The sequence below is a fragment of the Xyrauchen texanus genome, chromosome 43 (assembly GCF_025860055.1).
Source record: "Xyrauchen texanus isolate HMW12.3.18 chromosome 43, RBS_HiC_50CHRs, whole genome shotgun sequence".
In the NCBI taxonomy this organism is placed as follows: Eukaryota; Metazoa; Chordata; class Actinopteri; order Cypriniformes; family Catostomidae; genus Xyrauchen; species Xyrauchen texanus.
The window spans coordinates 22,615,600-22,640,261 of record NC_068318.1 but is presented as its reverse complement, the minus strand read 5'-3'; the positions used below and the strand labels follow the sequence as shown (position 1 = coordinate 22,640,261).

The 24,662-nt window shown below is 38.8% G+C and overlaps 1 protein-coding gene across 1 annotated transcript in view; it reads left to right on the top strand.

The window, feature by feature from the left end:
- The first annotated feature begins 359 nt into the window (after nucleotides 1-359).
- robo3 (roundabout, axon guidance receptor, homolog 3 (Drosophila)) overlaps nucleotides 360-24,662 on the top strand; it is a 96,636-nt gene continuing 72,333 nt past the window's right edge. The window contains exons 1-2 of the mRNA XM_052116196.1: nucleotides 360-925; nucleotides 24,187-24,513. Of these exons, the coding sequence (XP_051972156.1) occupies nucleotides 862-925; nucleotides 24,187-24,513 (391 nt within the window). The 5' untranslated portion in view covers nucleotides 360-861. The remainder of the gene's footprint in view (nucleotides 926-24,186; nucleotides 24,514-24,662) is intronic.

Here is a 24,662-nt window from a genome sequence, read left to right as displayed (position 1 = left end):
ATATGTATATATATATATATATATATATATACACACCACAATTTATTTTACTTATTTTGCAGTGCTATCGCATAAAAGAACACAAAAAGCGTTTTTCTGTCTTGCCATTCCCAGGAAATTAGTAGTCAGTTAGAAGGGTCCCACACATGATGTTTTTAAAGACGCTGGTCACATGCAACTGCCTAAAAATTGAATTAGTTCACTATTAACAGCGATCTGTGCAGGCAGTGTTGTGTGAAATCAAGCCACTGGCCCTTTAAGAGTGCAGTTACCCCAGTATGGGTAACTACTGCAATTGGGCTGGGTGGGCTTGAGCCACGAGACTGTCGCCCGTAGACGCGAGTTGTAAATCCGTTCATTCACACATCGAAGGGAAGAGGTGCGGGGCAGCGCGAGAGATGGAAATAGTCAGCGTTAACTGAACGTGGCATTAAAAAGCGGATACTTTTTCCACTCAGAGCGAGAGCGACTGAAGAAATATTTTCCCCCTGAAAAGAACCTTGGAAGATATAAGAAGAGCATCCAGGACGGACCGTGAGCATCACATCTATCTGTCCGTTATTTTGTCTCTTTATCGGATCAGCGCTCGAGCGCAACACACAGCGGGCGCACGCGGGGAGCGCGAGACGATATGGAGTAGCCTATTTTTGATGCTCAGGTTTATTTACTCATTAAGGAAACGTTTGTTTTTTTGTGCGTGTGTCTGGGCTTTAGTTTTTTAAAGTTATTCAATGTGACTGCTTGCTCAACCCCGTCTGCTCTCACTTTAACCGGATTGTAGCGCATTTTGGACTGATTTCGGGGACACACAAGAGGTTTGTCCGGATAAAGGCGACTGAAGTGACTTTATATCAGAAGGTGATGGAGTTTCGCAGGACTTTAGATGCTCTGTTCATTGTGTTTGCGCTCGTTTGCTTGTCTCAAGGTAAGCTGGAGAAAAATACAACGATACGATGTCAGTATGAAGATTAGAAACGAAAAACATTGTGAAAAAGTTTTCGAAAGGTGGCTAACATAAATAATGTGTATGCACTGCCTAATGGATTGTGGTATTCTGTGAGTTGTTATTTAGGCTGTAAGAGGATGCTCGCATCCGTTAGCGAGACGTAACTGTCTTCTACCTTTGCAAAAGGAGAAACAGTGAATCAATATTGAAAGAAGATTGATAATAAAGCCACAACTCTAAAACCTTGAGTGAATTACATACACAGGCTTCCCTTTGTCTATATATCACATACTGTATAGGCTATATATTTCAACTTTTACATTTGTATTTTTTCCTAAAACCATAGTTTATAGGCTATACTTGAACATATGGATGAAACTGAGCAATTGACCCACTTTACAATGAATTCTCTAAGACTAGAGAGTGCATAACATCTAAAAACTAAATTTGCCTATAACACTCTTGTATACAAGAATATCTGTTTGCAGAAAGTATTCATTAATAACACATTAAACAAACAGTCTTTCCTCAGTATAGCTTCAAATTTAGCATATTTAGCATACATTCATCCTGCTTAGATTAGAGGCTGGCTGTGCTGCCCTGCAGAAGCTACCCATTTTTATGGAGTTGTAAACATTGGCTCTGAAATCTGTCCCCCAATATAACCAGCAACAAAATCTGTCACTGAATCAAGGGCAACACAGCCACCAGATATGGGATAAAATGACAAGCCAAGCTTTTATTTGACTAGAGCTATGGTTGCCACCAGTCTCAGATGCGTTGTCAATTCTGCACTCTGCTACTGTTTCATGAGCAGATCTGGTCAGATCAATACCTGAGTCATACCGGCATTGAAACAACCCTCTCGGTTCTATATATCAGCCTCAAAATCCTCAAAGCAAGATTGGGGTTGAGTCAAGATTTGTTCAGTCTAGCCCTGGTACACAATATAGAAGCTGAACTTAGCTTCAGCCAATCAGTGGTGAGGATTCTTTCATTCTTTTCCCATGCTTCTCTGAGAGCGCTCTTAATTTAGCGCAGGTATGTGCCGAGGGCTCGTTGGCTAGCTCCTGTCACCTTTTCACACCTGATAAGGGATTTTGAAAGAAAAGATATTGAGTTACACTCCAAGCCCTCAGCTTTGTCATTTGTAGGTTGCCTGATGTTGCCTGGGATGAAGCTTGTTTGTCTGCATTACGTTTGTGTGTTTGTACCCCGAGGAGGACATTTGTTTGCTCAGCTCCTTTTGAAGTCACTTTAAACAGCCACAAACAGCTGTTGGCTTTTTCCGGATTGTCCCCAAACATGCATTTAACAACAGCAGGCCTTAGATCAGCACTTTGACTTGTTCAGTAATGACGTCCTTTAAACCAGATGAACCTCACTGGAAATAAGAGAATGAAATCTAAAATAGACATCCAAACTCTTTTGTGGGTGTTTTAATTAATACAGTTCTATAATGCATGTACAAAAGAGATCTAAAGCCATAAAAATGCCCTATCCTGTATACGCTTTTGATTGGCAGCGTTTTAAAAGCTTTGTGACTTTTCGCATAAAGAGTATCATTTAGGGATTTCCTCCATGTACATCAACTTATTTTGATATGTCTTGCGTCTCTTGGACTATATGTGCTTCTCAGATCAGAAGCGAGGAATGTTTGTGTGCGTGTGTATGAGAGGTGTGACTCAGAGAAGTCTGCCTCTCCCGTACAAACACACACTCTTACTGAGTTACTCCCTGTCTCCTCTGTGTAAACACTGTGCTGCCGAGAGGCTGTCAACAAGGGGGAGATAAACACCACATCTCCTACTGAGCACGCTCTGATGTCTCTGTCTGATTCCTGTCCCAGTACATTCACGCGCTTTACTGGATCCTTGCCGGGAGACAAAAACAGCTTGTTAATGCCGCAGAGATCTTGTGTAAGAATGAATAATGACTCCACAACATTTTCAGAAATCCCATCTTTTTCCATACAGTGAAAGTGAATGGTGACTGAGGCTAAGATTCTCCTTTTGTGTTTAATGGAACAACATAAAGGTGATGACAGAAATGTGTCATTTTCATTTTTGAATGAACATACCCTTTAATAACGCCTTTAATTAGAAGCACCAAAATCAAGGCCATTTCCATATTTCACAACGCAAGAGCATAAGTCATGTCCTAAAATAGCAGAATTATATCACCTTCTCTCGTGAAGGGAGAACAGGGTTGTTTTAATTGGTCAAGTAAGGAAGCCAGAAGCACATAAGGCTCTGGTTTATGAGTCTAGCACTGACAGGAAGTTTGAATTGAACCATAAAGACTTCAGCTCTGGCTGGCGTGGCTGTGCGGCACTGAATAGGAAACAACACAATGCTTTGGCATCAATCTGCCGAGCCCTGGGTCTCTTGCCTCAGATGAAGACAGTTTAATAGCCCTACACATTAGTTCCAGTGGCTGTGGTGGTGACCTCCAAAACTGTGTTCAAAATGGGAAACACCAGACAAAGAATCAGACGGAAAGGACCAAAACAATATGAGGGAGCGTCTTGAGTGTCTTTATTGCAATACCACAAGTAGTAGGGCTTTTAAGTATTCAGGACATATTTTCAGTTTCAACACTTGTCTGAAGTAATATCTTTTTAAAGTTAATAGTGGTAGCTTGATAGTTATGTTTTTGAAGGCTTAAACGTCACAAACTGTTAAAAAAATGTAATGTTTTGGCTTTAAAACTTGCTCTTAAAATGAACTTATTTAACATTAACAGTTTAAAGGAATGTCTCAGGTTCTGTAAAGTTTGGCTCAATCAACAGTATTTGTGGCATAAAATTGATTACCACAAAAATGATTTAGACTTATCCATCATTATTAATAATAATAATAATAAAATAGCAAAAAACACGGTTACAGTAAGGCACTTGAAATGGAAGTGAATGGGGCCAGTCCATAAACTTAATTTTTTTTAAAAAGTATAGACACAAGACATAAATATCACTATGTTAGCATCATTTTAGTGTGATAAAATCTTTTTTAGACTTAATTTTAGTGTGATAAAATTGCTTAACTGTATTACAGGATTTTTATCACACTAAATCATATAAAAAATTAAGCTTATGTTTACGTCTTGTGGCTATACATTTGAAACTATATGCTTTTAACATTTATGGACTGTCCCCATACATTACTATTGTAAGTAAGTCACTTCCATTTTAAATAAACAATGGACAACTCAAAATTATATTGCGGTAATCAACATATGCCACAAACGCTGTCGATAGAGCTTAACTTGTTATACCATATTGAACCTGAAACATTGCTTTAAAAAATCCTCTGGGCAGGAATTAGTGATTAATAGGTTAAAAAAAAAGCTATATTGTAAGCTATATTAATTTTTGATGGAAATAGTACGTAATCCACTCTTGACACTATCTTTCCATCCTTGAAATAACTATAGACTATATCTCTCAATAATTAGTTACTCTTTCTGTAGTGACTCGATTTAGCATCACTGTTAAGAAATGTATCTGCTCCTTTTTTAATAAGAACATTTCTCACCACTTCAGTATTGACATGCCCTGCGGTAGTGGTTCAGTGATATTTTTCCCCCTCCAATAAATCAATAGTTTTAGGAGTAGTTTTGTTTTTTCAGCACTAATACATCTTTCCATCAATGTTAGAAATTAGTCTCTTGGTGAATGACACTGTGTGCACTGTAAAACTGTGCATTATGTTGGGGCCCATGGCCTTGCGCTTTTGTGCACATGCTCTGATACATTGAGCTGTGGCGCTTATGTCGGTAATATGAGTTTGATTCTGACTCAACATTTTATGAACCCATTTCCACCTCTTGTGCAGTGGCCAATATTCAACCACATACCTGGTTGGCCCAATGGTAAATCCATGCATGAGTGGATGGAGGCAGGAGGGCATTCTTTCAGCTGAAGAGAGATCTGTTTTGGTTAACAGGTTCAGCTTGGGACTGTCTATCTGTATGCATTATGTGTGAACTACTGCAGTATTTCCCCAAAAATGTTCTTCCACGGCACACTATTTACAAATGAAAAATACCGCTGTACACCACTATCCCACATAACCATCATAAATAGTTTTCCTTTTCAAGAACTTACATGTTTTCTGTCAATCTTAGTAGCATGTTTACTTGTAATGTTTGCGTGACGAGGAGGAGGGCGTGGCTGGGCCGTGATGGTGCACAGCCAGCACTGAATCAGCTGATTAGTGGGAGAAATAAAAGGCAGCCGGAGACGGCAGTTCGCGAGAGTGAGATGCATGCGGCTGCGTTGCATGTGTGTCTGTGTTTGTTTTATGCTGTTCTAAATTTGAGTTTTGACATTAAACTTATTTATAATATTCAACCGGTTCCCTCCTCCTTGCCCATCCTTATACTATTACAGTGGTGCTGAAACTTGGGAGGGAGGAGGGATGTGCTGTCACAGTGTCCTCACCGCTGCCATCTGCCAAGGGAGCAGCCGCGGCCGTCTGTCTGGGGACGGAGGGGTCGCTGCCGGCTGCCGAGAGCCGGAGGAAATACTGCCATCCACCGAAGAAAGGCGAGGAGATGTTCCGTCTGCTAGGGGTGGGAGGACTCGCTGCCGTCCACCATGGAAGGAGCGATCTGGTGTCTGCCAGAGGGTGGGTGCAGTGCGTCACACCTCCCCTCGTCTCTCTCCCAGGTTCACAGGAGGCGGGGTGGACCACCAGCTGACAGAACGGCCTGAAGGGCAGCGTCTCCCCTCCAGAGATGGGGGGGAGTTAGTCGGACCGGTGGTGCCCCGGCCTAAATCGGGTGGGAGAGGAGTGTGACAAAGAGGAGGGCGTGGCCGGGCCCGGTGCACGGTGCACGGCCATCGCTGAATCAGCAGATTAGGTGGAGGGCCAGACACGCCACTTCGAGAGAGAGAGAGACGCACGCGGCCACGTTGCATATGTGTCTGTGTTTGTTTTATTTTGTTTATAGTTTGAGTTTTGACATTAAACTTACGTTTACTGTTCAGCCGGTTCCCACCTCCTCCTTGCCTGCCCTTATACTGTTGCAGTTTGAAATGTGTCTATGAAAAAAACACAAGTTACATAGGAACGCTGTATGAGTTCACAGATGGCAAGATCGCTAATTGGGTAATGAAAAAACAACTAATTTGTTTCTTTTCCAATTTGTAGATTTGTTCTAGCAAATGAGTTCTTGCAATGTCACAGCATATTACAGAGGTGCAAACTCATGAGGGGTGAAAAAGGTGAGATAATCACTGGTCCACCAAAAAATTTTCAGGGGACATTTTTTTAAAGAATAAGCTAAAAGCACCAATTCCAGCGATTTTAGTGATTCACGTTTATGAAATTAATTGCACAACTGTGCAGAATTAGCTGCAAAAATATAGAGTATTTTGGTGTAACTTGCTTCTGTTTCACAAATTTGTAAAATTTTATTAACTGATTAGTTCAGTGACCCCTTCTGGATATGTCACTAGGTGGTGACAAATGAGTGTCTTATGTGCAACGAGTAAGTCATTGAATCATTCACAACCGAAATCTACCAAGAGACTTGATAGTGTTTAAGCATTAAAAGATCAAAGCAGATCTATAGTTTTACTTTGGTTTGGGCATTATTTTTCATTCAAAAAGACAACAATAATAGTCTAATAATAGTGTGTTTCAATAACGTCCCTCTCCTTCATTAAAAGATGCATGACTACAGATCTACTGACTTCAGTAGAATGTTTAAGAATTATAAACACAAAGCAGATCTATGGTATCATTTTCCTACAGTATTTAAACATCTGAGCATGACTTTTATCAGAAAAGAACACAGTAATAGCAAAATAATAATCATTTTGAGTTTCAATAATGTTCGGTCGTCATTGTAAAGCGCATTTTACATGAGTTGAGTCGGCGCGCCAACATTGCCCTCCACATGACAAGCATTGCAGAAATTGTCACGGAGGAGCGATTTTACTAGTGTGCCGTGACACAGTGGTTGGGAAACACTGTACTACTGTAAAGTATAAACCAGTATTTGAGATAAGGAAACATAGACTTAATATGTAATTTTTCTACATGATTTGTTGGTATTTATTTTGTTGGCTAAGCTTTTGAAACACACATTCATTAGCTGCATTTGTTTATTACTTTCCTGATCTACCAGCAAGGTATGACAGTAATCCTCTTTTTTTTGGAGCGAAGACTTAGAGACTGCTATTTATGCAAATCTCAAAACAACTCAGGTTTTGCCTTTTTTCTCCCTGGCCCCAGGAGGAGGGAAGTCTCTGCAGCATAAGTAAACATTTTAGTTTAGAGTAACATTCCCTGCTGTTTAAGAAAAGGTCTAAGAAAATTGCAAATAATAAATATATTTTTGGCTTTGGGTGGTTTTGAGCTGAGGAATATTGCATACATGTGTCAAAAATCTAATATATTAAATATAAAATAGGGTAAATGTACCTATTAAGCCATTTCTATTTCCAGACATTTGTATTTATAGTTCCTTAATTTATATAGACAAAACATGGATAAAATAAAAGATTAATCTCTCATTTGAAAGTGGTTATGCCAACCATTTTTATTTATAAAATAAAAATAATATTTAATAATAATAATATTAAAGGGTTAGTTCACCCAAAAAAATGAAAATTATTCCATAATTTAATCACCCTCAAGCAATCCTATATATATGTATATAGGATGTATATGACTTTCTTCTTTCAGCCAAACACAATCAGAGTTATATTAAAACATACCTGGCTCTTCAAAGCTTTATAATCGGAATTAATGGTACCTTAGATTTTGAAGCCCCAAAAAGCCCATCCATCCATCCATCCATCCATCCATCCATCCATCCATCCATCCATCCATCCATCAAAATAGTAATCCATATGGCTCCAGGGGGTTAATAAAGGCCTTCTGATGTGAAGCAATGCATTTTTGTAAGAAAAATATACATATACATATTTATAACTTTATAAACTATAATCATTGGCTTCCGGTAACAGCCGTCCGCACGTTCACTGGCTTCCTCTATCCTCTCCGCTTATACGTTCGTCTCTTCTCACCGGAGCTTACACTACGCCTACATCATACATCTTGGGAGTGCTTGCAGAAAAGTAGTCTTAACTTAATTTTGAGTCTTCGGACAGTGTTTAAGTGGCCTGCAGTTTATCTGTGTGCCAATATGAGGACAGGAATTCCCTGAGTGGAAAGAAACATTGGGGCAGCTGTGCAGCACTGCATGGGCAACCTGCGTGCCAAGACAGAATGCCACTTAACATAGCCAGATGAAAGAATCCTATTATCTACAGGCCTGGTACAGTAGCATTCCTTGCCTGTTCAACTTCACTGCATAAATTCTCAGCCACTTGTTTGAATCAGATGTACTGAACATATCTTTTGTTCCAAGAATTAAGACATTCTTCTTGATCCGAGTTGTCTGTTTATTTTGCCGGAACTCAGGTGAACATCACAGTATGACTGCTCATTATCAGTGCCTGCTGAGCCTAGATTACAAGACTCTCACTCTGAGTAACATCTCTTTCAAACTCCTAAACATCCGGTTTGGGCTTTGAGTGTTTACATGGGGCAACCGTGTTGTCCTTTGAAAAACAGAGACCTCTGGTCTTTGTTTTATTTGTAGTGTCTGCTAGTTGATGCGAACAGGCCTGGCGTGTGTGCAGTGCACTCTGTAAACAAAAGGGCTTGGGGCTGTGTGTACATTCTCATCAGGAGCCACAACTTAATGACTCAGTCTCTATCTGCATGGGGCACCGCTATTAGATTACCTTATTAACAAACTCTTTCTCGTTCTCTCCCTCCCGGCGCCTGTTTTACACAGTTTGCATGCTGTTCAACTTCGTTCTTGCACACTTATTTGGCATTGGCTCCCAGTTATCCTCATCAGTCGTGATCTTTGTGTTGTTTCAGTAAATAACAATTGCTGTCATTGTTTGGGTGCTGAGTTCAGAGGCATTATTAGACATGGACATTACTTGCACAGTTGTTGTTTAACGGCCGTGTAGGTCTAATTCGTAGCTTGGCCTTGCTGAAAGTGGTGCTTGAGTGCAATGCGAAGAATGCTTTGAATGTTTTCCATTGTGAGAATTCTTTGTCTTTGTTTCTTTGATTGATGTGTTAACAGGCTGTTGTTCTTGTCTTTACAGATGCATGGCAAGGCTTTGATATTATCAACTCTATTCTATGCTAAATAGTTTCTATTACAGCATGAATTGGCTGTCTTTCCTATTGAAAAGACCAGCTTAGATCAAGCTAAGTTGCTGGTTAGTGATGGTTTGGTGCTGGTCTTACCATGAATGACAAAATTGTTCCAAGAGTTGTCTACAATGCCAAGGATTCCCTAAAAGGGAGGGGATTTATTTTCTGAAATAATGTTGTGTTCCCTCTCAATAGTTTTGTGTACAACATATTTGTGTTCCCTCTTGGTTTTTAAAAAACAGTTTTTAAAAAAAGTTTATTAACCATGTTTTTTGGTAATTGTGAGTGAACAAAAACTACTGAAAGAAAGCATAAGACTGATTGTGAGAAGACAAAAAAACTATTGCGAAGGAACACAATACTGATTTCGAGGGAATGCAATCTATTGTGTAGGAAAGCAAATTATTGTGATGGAACTCAAATTATTGCAAGGGAAGACAAACTATTGTGAGGGATCACAAACTGTTGCAAGGGATTGCAAAGCTAATTGCGGGGGAATGCAAACTAATGCAAGGAAACACAAACTATTGCAAGGGAAAGCAAATTATTGTGAGGGAACCAAAATTATTGCGAGGGAACGCAAACTATTGCGTGGGATTACAAACCTGATTGCAAGGAATTCAAACTATTTTGAGGGAACGCAAAACTGATTGCGAGGGAACGCAAATTATTGTGAGGGAACACAAATTATTGCGAGGGATAGCAAAACTGATTGCGAGGGAACGCTAACTATTGTGAGGGCACACAAACCTTTGTGACTGAACCCAAACAATTGTGAGGAAATGCAAACTTTTGTGAGGGAATGCAAAACTTACTAGGGAATGCAAACTTTTGAGAATAACGCAAACTATTGTGACGGAACCCAAAGTATTGCTAGGGAACACAAACGGTTGTGAGGGAATGCAAAACGGATTACGGGGGAATGCAAACTATTATGAAGAGACGCAAACTATTATGAAGAGACGCAAACTATTGTGAAGGGACGCAAATTATTGTGAGGAAACATAAAACATTGTGTGGAAAGCAAACTATTGTAAGGCATCCAAACTTTTGCGAGGGAACGCAAACTGTTTGCAAGGTAACACAAAATATTGTGTGGGAAAGCAAACTATTGTGAGTGAATGCAAACTATTGCAAGCGAAAATAACCTATTGCGAATGTGAGGGAATGCAAAGCTTATTGTTAACTCTTTCCCCGCCAAACATGGAATTTTCCGGGTTTTATGAAAAAACGCTTCCCCGCCAAACACGGAATTTTCCGGGTATACGTGTTTTAGGTGGTATACGGTAAGGAAGACCCGCACGCATGTTTTGAAAGAGTACGCAACTCTTTGATCAAAGAAACAGACTGCGATCGTCTCAAACGTGAAGTGGAACACCATACTAATGCTAAAGCACTTGTTTGATAAAAATGCCTTTTTCTCAGCTTTTTGTCCGAAATGTTGTTTTTGACAAAACCTACCTCTGTTCAAGTGGCAATAAAAAAAGAACATATGAAGATAAAATCAAATAATTTTTTTTGCCTAAAAGCAGAGGCTCAGATCTTTATTTTGATATATAGCATCTTCATATATTCATGGAAGAAAATATTCTGCGGGCCATTAAAGTTTAGCGAAAATCGTCAAAAACCCTGGCGGTGGCTGGCAACTTTTTTTAAAAACGCTGGCGGGGAAAGAGTTAAGGAATGCAAACTGTTGTGAGGGAATGCAAAACTTATTGTGAGGGAACGCAAACTATTGTGAGGAATGCAAAAGTTTTTGAAAGGAAATGCAAACTATTGCGAGTGAATGCTATACTTATTGTGAGGGGCTCTGTGCAATTCAGTGTAGAAAATGTTTCATTATTTTATAGCCTATGTGCCAGAGAAATGAAAAGCTAAATCAATTACATATTTTGTGTTTTCAGTTTCTGTTTATATTGTGAAAATTCAAATCTTATTAGGTTTACATTTTGATAATTGGGACGTTGTTGCACTCAATTGCAAGGAAATTATAGCACTCAGTGGTACTCTACATGTTTGATATTTGTCATACTACTATTATATTCTGTTACAAACTTTAAACGAGAGGAGTCTCATTCATTTAACTGCTAAAGCTACTCAGTTTACTTACTACCCAGTCAACTAATTAGTCCTTTATCTCACGTGACATTCTAAGTAAGAAATTTACTCCTGACATGTTAGTTTTCTGAATGGTTCTGAACATCATTTTCATGTTAGTTAGCCCTGCAACCAAGAGCAAAAATGTCCATTACCAACCCCAGTGAGTCATTCTTCTGCAAAACACCCACCATCTCTACAAGCAGCACTTGACTTAAATGTTAAACCTGTTAAATATGTGAATCACAAATTGCGAGGGTGTATTCCACCAGTAAAATGCCATATGTTCAAGATTTACGAATGCAGATCTATAGAAACACACATACTTAGGTTGCGTCTAGTGCTAAGCAAAGCCTAGGGGTTTTCCTACCCCTTATTTTGGTAATTTCCTCTTGCAATCGCAAGCCATCAGTGCAACAAGAACACATCCTGAATGTGATATGTTATCTCTTGGACCTCAGGGGAGATATGCAGAGTTCTTGCTGTGCTGGGAGTAGACAAATGTTGAATATAAGCCTAATCATTGGCATCTAATTCAATGCATGCCCACACTGAGCATGTATTTAACAAGAATTCTGGCTATACAGTGCTGACTATGCTTTAGTAGTCCTTTTCATCTCCATCTGTTTGACTTTCAAAGATTCAGTTCATGAATAGTCAGGTTGGCTCTCCATTGAAGGCCCTAGCCATTGAGAATTGAAAGAATTTTAAATCGGCTGTATACGTTTTGATGAGAAGCCCATGACTTCAAAGTCAGTCCACTTTGTTTTACCTTTTTACTGATATTTGACCTGAAGCTGAAAAATGGCAGTCTTAAGGGATTGGGAAGGATGAAGGAAGCCCTCTGAGAGAATTCTTTTTAAGTTTGCTTGTGGTTTTTTAAACGACTACTGTGAATAGTGGAAAAAATTGTGAAGAATTTTGAAGCTGTCTTTGGCAAAACATCTAGATCTGGTGTACTCTTAGATTCCTCACCATGAAACTTTACTTCCTACTAAATATGTGATTCTGTGTGGGCCTGACCTATGTGGTGTTGGGGTCAAGCGGAAAGTGCAAAAATGGGGGTTTCTGTGGAGATTAATCCAGTGGAACGTGGTGGTTTGCACTACTAAGGAGGACCAGGAAACTGATGCTATCTCAACCAGTTGTGGTATGCTGGCCACCCCAACGGGCCACTTCCATTAGTGGGACACTGAAGAGGTTCAGACAACACAGAGCAGCTGCGCTGGGGCTCCACTGTCACCACCATGCACAATTTATCATTTATTCCCAACTTCTTCCTCCATGGGAGAAGTTGACACCCCCTTGAGATATGTGATATGCCATTGACATGTATTCCAGATGTGTTTTCCTTGGGTGCAGAGAGTTTGAATTACAGGAGGTCAGGGATAAACAGACTGTGGTATTATTGTTCTGCCTTCAGACTTGGCCTGTAGAATCTGAACGAACCCCGTAAACCCAGGAGAAACTGTAAGAGTACTGATCTGTCAGTACATTGCACTTTGCACTTTGAAAGTTAGGTTTCAGTTGGAATAAAACAATAAACATTTTCTTTTATTTAACGGAATGCTTATGGTTAGGGTTAGGGTTAATGCTTTTTGTGAAGCCAGACTAACAGACCTAGATAATGCGATTGTAGCTTGGCTTAATCCAGCATTTGTACACTTTTAAGGCTAAAGTATACTTCAGTTTGCATGTGTTGCTTCGTCTCATGCTCAGTGCGCATGGCACAAATACAGTCATCAGGACAGTGGGTGTGGACTTTGCAGCCTTGTTGTTATAGATACCCGGACAGTCCACATCTTTGTGCGTCGTCATTGCATGCTGAACCACAATTGGCCATGATGTTGAGCTGACTATACAGCAAAGATTTTTTGCAACCTACATTGGTTGTACTGGAAATGTCCTCGTACTAAAGAAATTATCTACTTCGGCCAAACCAGGGTGACTAGGTGGTTGTTTATGCTTCATAGCCTGATCTCCCGAGGCAACTCTGAGCTCTGAGTTGTTTGAGATACTTTAGCACGATATAGGGTCAGCACTTAAAGAGATTCTCACTAACAGGTCGAACTTCCAAAAGAAAAGTGTTTATTCTTTTCTGCAAATCCTCTCCCGAGAATTTATAGAGGGATCAATACCTTCTGCAGGATGTTGTCACTGCCCAGCCAAATGTTCATTTGAAGCACAGTTTATTTTGTGAAGTGAGATGGATCTTAGAGAAATGGAGTAGCTAGATGATCCGTTGCATGACGATAAGATCAAAACTGTTGGAAAGTCTCTTTGTACCACTTTGCAGATTATTGAGGATTTAGGATTGGTTTAGGCCTATACACTGATCTGCTACAACATTAAAACACCTGACTAATATTTTGTAGGTCCCCCTCGTGCTGCCAAAACAGCGCCAACCCACATCTCAGAATACAGAGTGGTTATCAGAGTTACCATAGACTTTGTCAGTTTGAACCAGTCTGACATTCTCTGTTGACCTCTCTTATCAACAAGTGTTTTCGTCCACAGAACTGCCGCTAACCTGATGTTTTTTGTTTTTGGCATCAAACCAGCCCATCATGCCATGATCCAAATCACTGACATCACATTTTTTCCCTATTCTGATGGATAATGTGAACATTAACCGAAGCTCCTGACCCATATATGCATGATTTTATGCACTACACTGCTGCCACACGATTAGCTGATTAGATAATCGCATGGATTATTGTTGGTGCCAGATGGGCTGGTTTGGGTATTTCTGTAACTGCTGATCTCCTGGGATTTTCACACACAACAGTCTCTAGAATTTACTCCAAATAGTTCCAAAAACAAAAAAACATCCAGTGAGCAGCAGTTCTGTGGATGGAAATTCCTTGTTAATGAGAGAGGTCAGAGAATGGCCAGACTGGTTCAAATTTTATGGTTTTAAATTTTACGTTTTATTTATATATATATATATATATATATATATATATATATATATATATATATATATATATATATATATATGTAATGCGTGATTGCTCCACTCAGGGCCAGCTTGAAGCCCTTAGGTGTGTCCAAACCTGCACTATTTTACGTCATTTTGAAGTGTAAGTAGTGAGAGTAGTATGTTTATGCTTAAAATGCAACAAAAAGATGCATGTGGAGTGTGGAGTTTTGGGTACTTCATGCACTCAGCGGATGCGGCTGGCCGTATATTGCAGAAGGGGCAGAGTTACCGGCAGTGATGGTGATCTGGCAAAACAATTGTAAATAATGGAGAACATGACATATGCTCCATGCTGTGAGAATATGTATTTTATTTAGATATAAGTGTTGAACTGAGGTGGATAGCATGCTAAAGCTAGCTGCAATGCAACGCTTGAGTTTGAAACATCACTTTCGTCAAATACTAATGTGATCCCGTTTGATCTTGTATTTAATTTAAACAGACAAAAGGTAGGTATGTACTTGTTTTGCTGAAATACTTAAAAAAAAAAGTCCCTTGTTTATATATATATATATGAATTTCTCCTTTTTGAAGAACATCAAAGCTCATCTAATGGACACTCTGAATTCACAATGGCATGTTGACTTTATTTTGGTAAGGCTCTGCAACTCTGTGCTGTCTCTCCCTGTTGTAATGAGAAATCCTCCTCAGCCCTGCAGTAAACACACCACATATTTCTCTTTCTTAAGCAGGAAGCACATAAGCAGCTCTTGCTGTAACCCCTTAAGGTGTCAAGTTTCTGTCATGGAATTTTTGTTTTTGCCACTTTGCTTAATCCACCCCTGTGCCCACCTAGCAGGAATGATTGAGGCAGAAGTTTGCTCGTCCCGGAGGAAAGCAGCAGTCCTCCTGTGTAATTTCCTTTTTGCACTTTGTCCTCCCACTGTCAAGAACCTAAAGAGTAAAGAGCATAGCTTTTATGATCTCGAGTTTGTGTTCTTTTTAAGGCCCCCTTTGTTGTTCGTAAATGCAAAAAACTAAAAAGATTGGTGAAGAAGGAATGTTGAAAGAAACACCCCCCACTTCTTAATTGAACTGAGGGTAATGAATGCACATTTGCAAATCAATTCCCGGATTCCAGTGAAAAAGAGGAGGGGCGAGGTTGTAAAATAATCAACTATTTAAGGGGGTGGTAAGCCACTCAAAAGAATTGCATATGAGGTTTGGGAGAAGTTGGTCATTTTGTCTCTTTTTTCTGTCTGTTGTGTAAAAACAGGGCTATTTTGCGAGCCAAACCTGCTATTAAAAGTCATTTTTGCCTTTCATTCTTATGTGGAGCATAAAAGGAGATACAACGCCTTTTATTTTTTCATGGAAGAAAGAGAGTAAATTAATTTTAATTTTTGTTTAAAGTCTCCCTTTAAGTTTAAAACTTTGTGCTTTTATGCACTGTCACAGTTTGACATGCTGTAAAATTGTTTTGAATGTCATAGTTCTGCTCGATCTTGTCTAAGGAGAAGAGAACACTTTTGTTCATGATTTTGTACTCTTTCTTCCAGGACTAATACGTTTTTGTTCAATACTTTGCATCTTAAAAATATGAATCTTAAGAGTTTCTGTATTCATCTTTCTTTTTGTGACCTCCAGATTTCCACACATACTTCAAGGAAAGAAGACAATTATTGGATTGACACCTGACCTTTCCATGTACGGTTGTCATGGAGATTCTTTGGCATTGACACCTTCTCTTAGAATGCTGAGAATATTTGCATATGTTGCCACACACACTTGCTGGTCTTAGGCAGCATTTGAAACTTCCCCAAATCAAATGTCTTGTTACCGCTAGGGCTGCAACTAATGATTATTTTGATAATCGACTATTTGGTTTATTATTGCAACAATTAATCATTAGCTCTTAACTGACTATTCAGCTTGTTCCTAGACTAAAGGTTGTATTAAACGTGCTTACTAACAATAAAGAGTACAAAATCATCTTTTAAAAATATCTCTAAATGACATTCACTGAATTCCAAGGAAAAAAAAACTTTTTTTTAAATTAAGTTTAATTCAGTCAAAATTCACTATTGTAATCAAGAGTTTTTGTCTTGTTTTCCATTGTTTTCCACATATTCTCTAAAGCAAGTCTAAATATCTTTTATGTTGCTTCTCAGGTAAATGTAACTTGTAGGCAGTAGACTGTTTTTAGATATTTTAAAATATTTAAATATTAAATATTGTTTTCAACATTCTCCAGTAACAATTTTTTCTTCTGCAGTATAGCTACTAATGTAAATGTACTTTGTTTTAAAGGCATTTTAGATATTATTTTTGGAAAACAAGCCAAAATAACAATGACAGTCAAAGACTGATCAAATAATTTGATGCAGTGGTTAATGGGTTAATACTACACTCTCTCACCTTTATTTTCACTTCGATCCATCTTTGACTCACAAAAACAATCTGCGTATCGCCGATTTACTTCACAATAAGATACGCACGTGACACATAGGCTGCAGTATATTCTGATTCAATACGTCCCAATCCATCACGTTATTAATCAAGCTACAGCAAACGTGCATGAGGGATGGGCATCCCCGCACCAGAGGGTGCCTCATTTGGGTGCAGTTTCAATCTCTCCCCTCCACGCCATTTTTGTAGCTTGTTTATAATGCACTTCCTTATTATTTGAACTTTAATAAAGGTTGCATTAAAGATATAATGCCAGGTTGTTTGCTTTTTAGATGCTCTGACACACAGGTTTTGCTTAAGTGGAATGCCAAATCAAGCTCTGCCTTATTTCACGATGACAGTGCTTCTGTATTTCCTTATTTTCCATTTTCCATTATAATTCCATTATATTTTGTGATCTACATTACCTGAAGCTGTTTGGAAAGTTTAGAGTGCATCTGGACGTGTGTTTTCTTCCTCTCCTTAGTCAGGTGCGAGCTGCTGTGCTCCTCTCTAGCATCATCATTAGAGTTTCATCTGATCTCATGTTACGTTAAATGAGATCAAATGACTATTCGACAACGAAAATGTTCATAGACAATCAAAAATTGTAGACGAAAAGTTTCGTTGTCGAATAGTTACGATAATATTGACTAATCATTTCAGTCCTAGTTACTGCAACACAAAATGTATTTCATCAAGTCTTCTTGATGTATTCTTCTTTCCACCCCCGACAGTGGAGATAAATATTCTTAGTTCTAAAAGCCCCATGGGATTGATCAGGATTGCCAGATGCTTGTATTTTCTCCTCGAGCTGGCTCATCTACCCCCTCTTCCTTCACATAACAAGGTCAAACCCTTATTACAGTAGAGAGACTTGGTACCTTTTAGAGCAGATGAGTTGTAGTTGTGACACCTCTCTTTATGCCTGAATCAATCTAACTGCTGGAATCATTGCTTGCATGTCAAGCTGTGAGATTGCCACTGGGCTTTACGGATTTTGAAACACACACTACTGATATTACAACAGAAGGGTGTGCTGTCAGTGTACAAATAGGGACATGCTATAATTTCAGCAGCACTCACAAATGACTGTAATGCAGAAAAGCTGGCTGGTAGTGATTTAGCTTAGTGTCTTATACATTCATTTATGGGGAAAGATGTCTAAATTTCACTTCACTCACCACCCAGAAATCAAAGCTGTTCCAAGCAGCCTGTCCTTACTTGTGCACTTCCTCAGAGGACATTTTTATTGCTCAAAGTTTTTTTCTTTTTTTTTTTTATAGTTGAGGAGACTTCAACAAGTTATCAGGTTTGCTTCATTTAAGTTTCAACTTTGTTGAAGATTTTTCTCTTATAATTTCTTAGGAGAATGATATATATCGATGGCATATCGTCATGGTGATGATATAAAGTGGCAATCGATAGAGATTTTGCTATATTGTGTATATTGTGATATTTAAATATCCATGTGCAGCATTGGCTAATCTATCAGTAGGGCAGGGCTTCACATGAGACTGTGAGCATTTAAGAAATATCGACAGGGTTTTAAAAAATTTGACAGCTGCCTAAGCAAGTTCAATTGCATTCATCTGATGTTCAGCACTTAATAAGCCCTTAATAAGCATCTCATCTGACTTGCACATCTGTGTTTCATGCGAGCGTCACATGCACCATCTCTTGAGCACGCAAGTCTGGCAGGTTTACTGATGTTTAGAGAGCGCAGAGCAGGATCACTTGTGCTACTCAATCATTTTTGACACAGGATAACCCCAGAGAAAAAAATCTTCACAGAATGGGACGACTGCTAAACAAGTCAAGAAAATGAAGAGGAGTTCGTTATTAAAACAGGTGTGACATATGTGGTGTAAGTTCACAAAGCCTAACACAGAGCATAAAAATATAATGTGCAAACTGTCACACAATGATAATCACTGGTAATACAAGAAATATGTTTTACCTTCTCAAAATGAAGCATACAAAAGAATATTATGAATGCCAAAAGACTAGCTCTGCATTAATTCGGCTATAATTTTTTTTGCAAGAAGTGTTTATATTTATTTGGTAATTATTTTCTGCAAGAAGTGATTACATAATTTTTGATTTTTTTTTTAATTGTTTTTCTTTTTACTTATGTATCATTCTATATGTTGCATTGCTTTGGGAAGATTTATTCTATAATTTATAATAATATTGGTCATCAACAAGTGGCACCTTGTGAAATTTCACAAGTACCAACATTTATTTGGTACTTTGACTATTATCAAGTACCAAATAAAATAAAATTATACTGTATAAGAAGAAATATTTGAAAGTATATAAAGTACTGAAAAAAAATACCCAAAAATTGACATTAAAGTATGTTTTTTTATGTAATACATAAGACGATGTTTATAGATTTTCCCCAATAATTGGGAAGATATATATTGTTACAGTGATATAAAATTACTCATCGTGATATAAGATTTTGGTCATATTTCCCACCCCTAGAATAAGGTCATACATTTTTTAAGCAAAATATATATATATATAAAAAAAAAGTGTTTGTGCGCTATAATGTTCACACGTTTGTTTATGTTTTGACATAAAAAGCAGAGAATAATCTGATGATTTCAAATCCCATTTAAATGTGGTTTACCCTGTTGGATTGTTAGAACAAGCAAATGTTTGGTAGTTATCATCGTATTGTTGAACATGTAAATGCACTCATTGTTGAGATCTTATATGAAACTCCAGAGGTGACACATGTGATTACTAGGATCTATTTCTCAAGTGAAAAATCTTAGTCACAAGTCTCTATTTGCTCGCAATTTAATCTCATTGCTATCTATGTGAAACAATTAAGATATTTAAGAGGTCTCATTTATTTTCTTACCTACAGGTGAAACTCGAAAAATTAGAATATCGTGCAAAAGTTCATTAATTTCAGTAATTCAACTTAAAAGGTGAAACTAATATATTATATAGACTCATTACAAGCAAAGTAAGATATTTCAAGCCTTTATTTGATATAATTTTGATGATTATGGCTTACAGCTTACAAAAACCCCAAATTCAGAATCTCAGAAAATTAGAATATTGTGAAAAGGTTCAGTATTGTAGGCTCAAAGTGTCACACTCTAATCAGGTAAACACCTTCAAAGGGTTCCTGAGCCTTTAAATGGTCTCTCAGTCTGGTTCAGTTGAATTCACAATCATGGGGAAGACTGCTGACCTAACAGTTGTGCAGAAAACCATCATTGACACCCTCCACAAGGAGGGAAAGCCTCAAAAGGTAATTGCAAAAGAAGTTGGACGTTCTCAAAGTGCTGTATCAAAGAACATTAATATAAAGTTAAGTGGAAGGGAAAAGTGTGGAAGAAAAAGGTGCACAAGCAGCAGGGATGACCGTAGCCTGGAGAGGATTGTCAAGAAAAGGCCATTCAAATGTGTGGGGGAGCTTCACAAGGAGTGGACTGAGGCTGGAGTTACTGCATCAAGAGCCACCACACACAGACGGGTCCTGGACATGGGCTTCAAATGTCAGACGTCTTACCTGGGCTAAAGAAAAAAGAACTGGTCTGTTGCTCAGTGGTCCAAAGTCCTCTTTTCTGATGAGAGCAAATTTTGCATCTCATTTGGAAACCAAGGTCCCAGAGTCTGGAGGAAGAATGGAGAGGCACACAATCCAAGATGCTTGAAGTCCAGTGTGAAGTTTCCACAGTCTGTGTTGGTTTGGGGAGCCATGTCATCGGCTGGTGTTGGTCCACTCTGCTTTATTAAGTCCAGAGTCAACGCAGCCATCTACCGGGACATTTTAGAGCACTTCATGCTTCCTTCAGCAGACAAGCTTTATGGAGATGCTGACTTCATTTTCCAGCAGGACTTGACACCTGCCCACACTGCCAAAAGTACCAAAACCTGGTTCAATGACCACGGTATTATTGTGCTTGATTGGCCAGCAAACTCGCCTGACCTGAACCCCATAGAGAATCTATGGGGCATTGCCAAGAGAAAGATGAGAGACATGAGACCAAACAATGCAGAAGAGCTGAAGGCCGCTATTGAAGCATCTTGGTCTTCCATAACACCTCAGCAGTGCCACAGGCTGATAGCATCCATGCCACGCCACATTGAGGCAGTAATTAATGCAAAAGGGGCCCAAACCAAGTACTGAGTACATATGCATGATTATACTTTTCAGAGGGCCGACATTTCTGTATTTAAAATCCTTTTTTTTTATTGATTTCATGTAATATTCTAATTTTCTGAGAATATGAATTTGGGGTTTTCATAAGCTGTAAGCCATAATCATCAAAATTATATCAAATAAAGGCTTGAAATATCTTACTTTGCTTGTAATGAGTCTATATAATATATTAGTTTAACCTTTTAAGTTGAATTATTGAAATTAATGAACTTTTGCACGATATTCAAATTTTTCGAGTTTCACCTGTACAAGTCTCTCCTAAGCTTAGTTTAACACCTTGTTAGGATGGAAGACTTTTAGTGTTCATTTTCTAGAGTTGTCAAAATGCTCTAGGAGATGTTATCTGCTTGAGAAGCCCTCCAAAACGCCCTGTTTCCCTGAGGGTTGATTTCTCTGACAAGGTGTGAGACTACAAGTTCCACTTTGAATCCTTAGGGTTGTCAAAATCCCCCAAACAACCATTGTGGGGCTTGTTTTATCAATGTAGTGCTTGAAAGTTCTAGCACCTCACAATGGACAGCACAGTTTGGTGTTAATCATGTGGTATCTTTAATGCTTGGAAAGCTATTGCAGGGTCAGAAAACAAGAAAACAGTAATTAGTCAGCTTTTCCAGATGCTTTTTTCAGCATATTAATGCACATTCGGTCTCTCAAGCTAGCACTCTATTAGCCTTTCCCATGGTCGTCTCGAGGTCATGATCAGGTGCGTTAGCTACTACTTGGTTAGTTAAATTAGCTCACTCTGCACTTCACCTCTTACACTGTCTAACATATCCATTGTGGCAGGTTAGAGTGTTTGGCCTGTTTTATTTATAAGACTGTTCTTGGATTCTAACCCCACTGTGTTTCTCGTCCACCCCCTGCTAAACGCAGTCTGTTCTACAATCCATAAGTGTCTGCTAAAAGCTATTAGCCAAACCCTGGCGGTCTCTGCTCCCTTAACCCAGCTGGGCCATGGGGCTTTTTGTTTTCAGAGAGTGGAATGGCAAAAGTCCTGGGGATTCAGAGGTGAACGCAATACTTGCGTCTCTCTCATCAATGGGGGTCCAATGTACTACCACTGTAAGGTCACTGTACCATGTTATTCATGGCCTGGGTAAAGTGGTTGGGAAATGGGTTTGTTTTAAGTTGCATTAGCCTCTGAGCCCAGGGGTGTTTATCCACTTCACTGAATGTGAAGAAATAAAGACGCGTAAGGCCTTAAGGCCAAAGCATACTTCGGGTGTGTGCGTTGCGGAATGCTCCACGCACAGTATGTGTGACACAAATTGCGTCATCAGCTTGACCACACGCCACCTAGATTTTCGTGACTCGCGCATGCGGTCCTTGGCTGTGCGTGTCAATTGTGCATGCGCTGGCCATTGACTGTACTAAAAGCAGTTGTTGTGCACATGCGCCGAACGCATTCCTAGGCAACACAGTTGACAAAGCGCAAGGCGATCTGAAACATGCAAAAACAAAGTATACCTGGGCCTTTAAAGATCTACACAGTTAGATTAAATCACTAGTTTAATGCCAGGTTACTGCTATGAATGGAGGACTTTTAGATTAACATTTATCTCTCGTCTTTCTCCTGAAAAGCATTCGTTATTTTTCATACTTCCATATAACTTTTGGCTGGTGTTGGAGTGACGAGAAGGGCAGGGTGATGTAGCTAAAAAATTACATCTCTATATTTTTGGCTTTTTTATGATATTCAATATCAAAGATTGTGTAGCTACATTGAAATGGTTTAGAAAGGTCATAAGGATTTAAATACAGTAAAAACGTAGTAAAGTAATAATCCAGCTATGTTTTTTTTCACTAAATAAACACCAGGAATAATGATATTGAATTATTTTTGTTTACATTCACCAAGATAACAGTACATACATAGTAATTAACAATAACAATATTTGGCCTACCTATATATTTTTTTACAAAAAAATGTATACATGTATCATATAATATATGAAAAATCCCATGCAGAGGCTAATTTGGACAGTTTTCAAGTTAGTCTTTAAATGAGAGTTATGAATGATTTTTTTAAATGGACAGTTTGAACTGATTGACAGAAATGGATTGAATTTACCAAATTTAATGCTGTTTTTGGTATTGAAGTTTAAATTTACGCAATTTAAACATCACTGTTTTTATGTCTTAATGGCCAAAATAAAAAGCTCTTTGTGGATAAAATGATCGAGATATTCACAATGTGTCTTAACTTTATATTGCAATCAAAAGCACAGCAAATATAATATAAATATTCAATATATATCAGCCTGATCTATTGATGGGAATTGGAACCAAATTCTCTCCCCATCAGCAATATCAAGCTCTGTTACATCTATTGGAAAACATTTGTAGCAAATGATTCTTTTCTACATCCTTCTCTCTGTCTACAAGAACTCACTGCTCTTCTGTCACGTTGTAAAATGATTTTAAACCCCAGTATAATTGTTGATGCCGGGATCTGTAATTATTTTTAAAATCACCATGAACAATGACTCACTTTCATCCCCAGATATTTCTGATGGCTGAAATTCCCCAGTCCTGTTGAGAATCTGTATGTGTTGTTGTTATTCATCCGTAATTGTCCCACCACCTCACTGTCATTCAAATCGAGAGAGAGAAAAGCAATTTCAAAGCCTACCTGAATTACCATACCACTGGTTTCTCAACCCCCCCCTACACTCTCTCTAACCAACAACCCCTCCGTGCTAAACAAAAATCCTTGGCAGTCAGTATTAATTCAAATGTGCATTAAAACAGTAGACAAATTATATATACATATTCAACCATCCACCTACTGTGGGAGTGAAATGCGATTCTGTTTTCTTTGATAGCTGTTGAATTTAGAGCATGTCATTTTCTCTCAGCCAATTGATATGAGCAATGCATATGTATAACACCTTCATTTTACTCAGCCAGGTATTGGTGGAAATTGTATTTTCCATCCTTGTCAACAGTGAAATTACTAACCAACTTGCAAAGATGGTTGCTATAACAAGTGTTGTTTTCAGTTTGAAGTGACAATTTGTACTTGTTACTTGCAATAAATTGTTGTTGTTAGCAAAAATAATCCTCCAATTCATACCTTTTAGATACTTACACCATGTCCTAACCATGCACAATGCGACAAGTTTCCAGCTACAAGTAGTTTGTTGGACCACACTGAAAACAAAACACTACTGAAATAGAAACCAAGCGATCAACAAAATGACTTGTTGTTAAAGTAGTAGCAGGTTGGTTAGGACAAAAATTCAGGTTAAAATGGAAGAAGCTTTTATACCTTGTGGCGTTATCACATCATAACTGGTTGGTGTTAATAATATTGAAGTTTACTTTGATTCCTAAGCCTCGTGTTTCTATGTAATGCTAATAGTGACCACTGATTCGTTTTCTCTTTTAGGATCTCGCCCCAGACTTGAGGATGCTGCTCCACGGATTATCGAACACCCATCAGACCTGATTGTTTCTAAGGGCGAGCCCGCCACTTTGAACTGTAAAGCCGAGGGTCGGCCGATCCCCATGGTGGAGTGGTACAAAGATGGCGAGCGAGTCGAAACTGACCGAGAGGATCCACGCTCCCACCGCATGCTTCTCCCCAGCGGCTCCCTCTTCTTCCTCCGAATCGTTCATGGAAGGCGCAGCAAGCCTGATGAAGGCGTGTACGTTTGTGTTGCGAGGAATTACTTGGGTGAGGCTGTCAGCCGTAATGCCTCTTTGGAAGTCGCAAGTAAGTCAGCTCAATTGTACTCTGATTGCTGCCTCGTTCCCTCTGCCTCTCTACCTCAATCTCGCGTGCTACAAATTTCTGCAGCTCTCATCTCTTTTTTCCCCTCACTCTATAAAGCATTCCCATTTTGTTCCCATTCCACCTCTTCT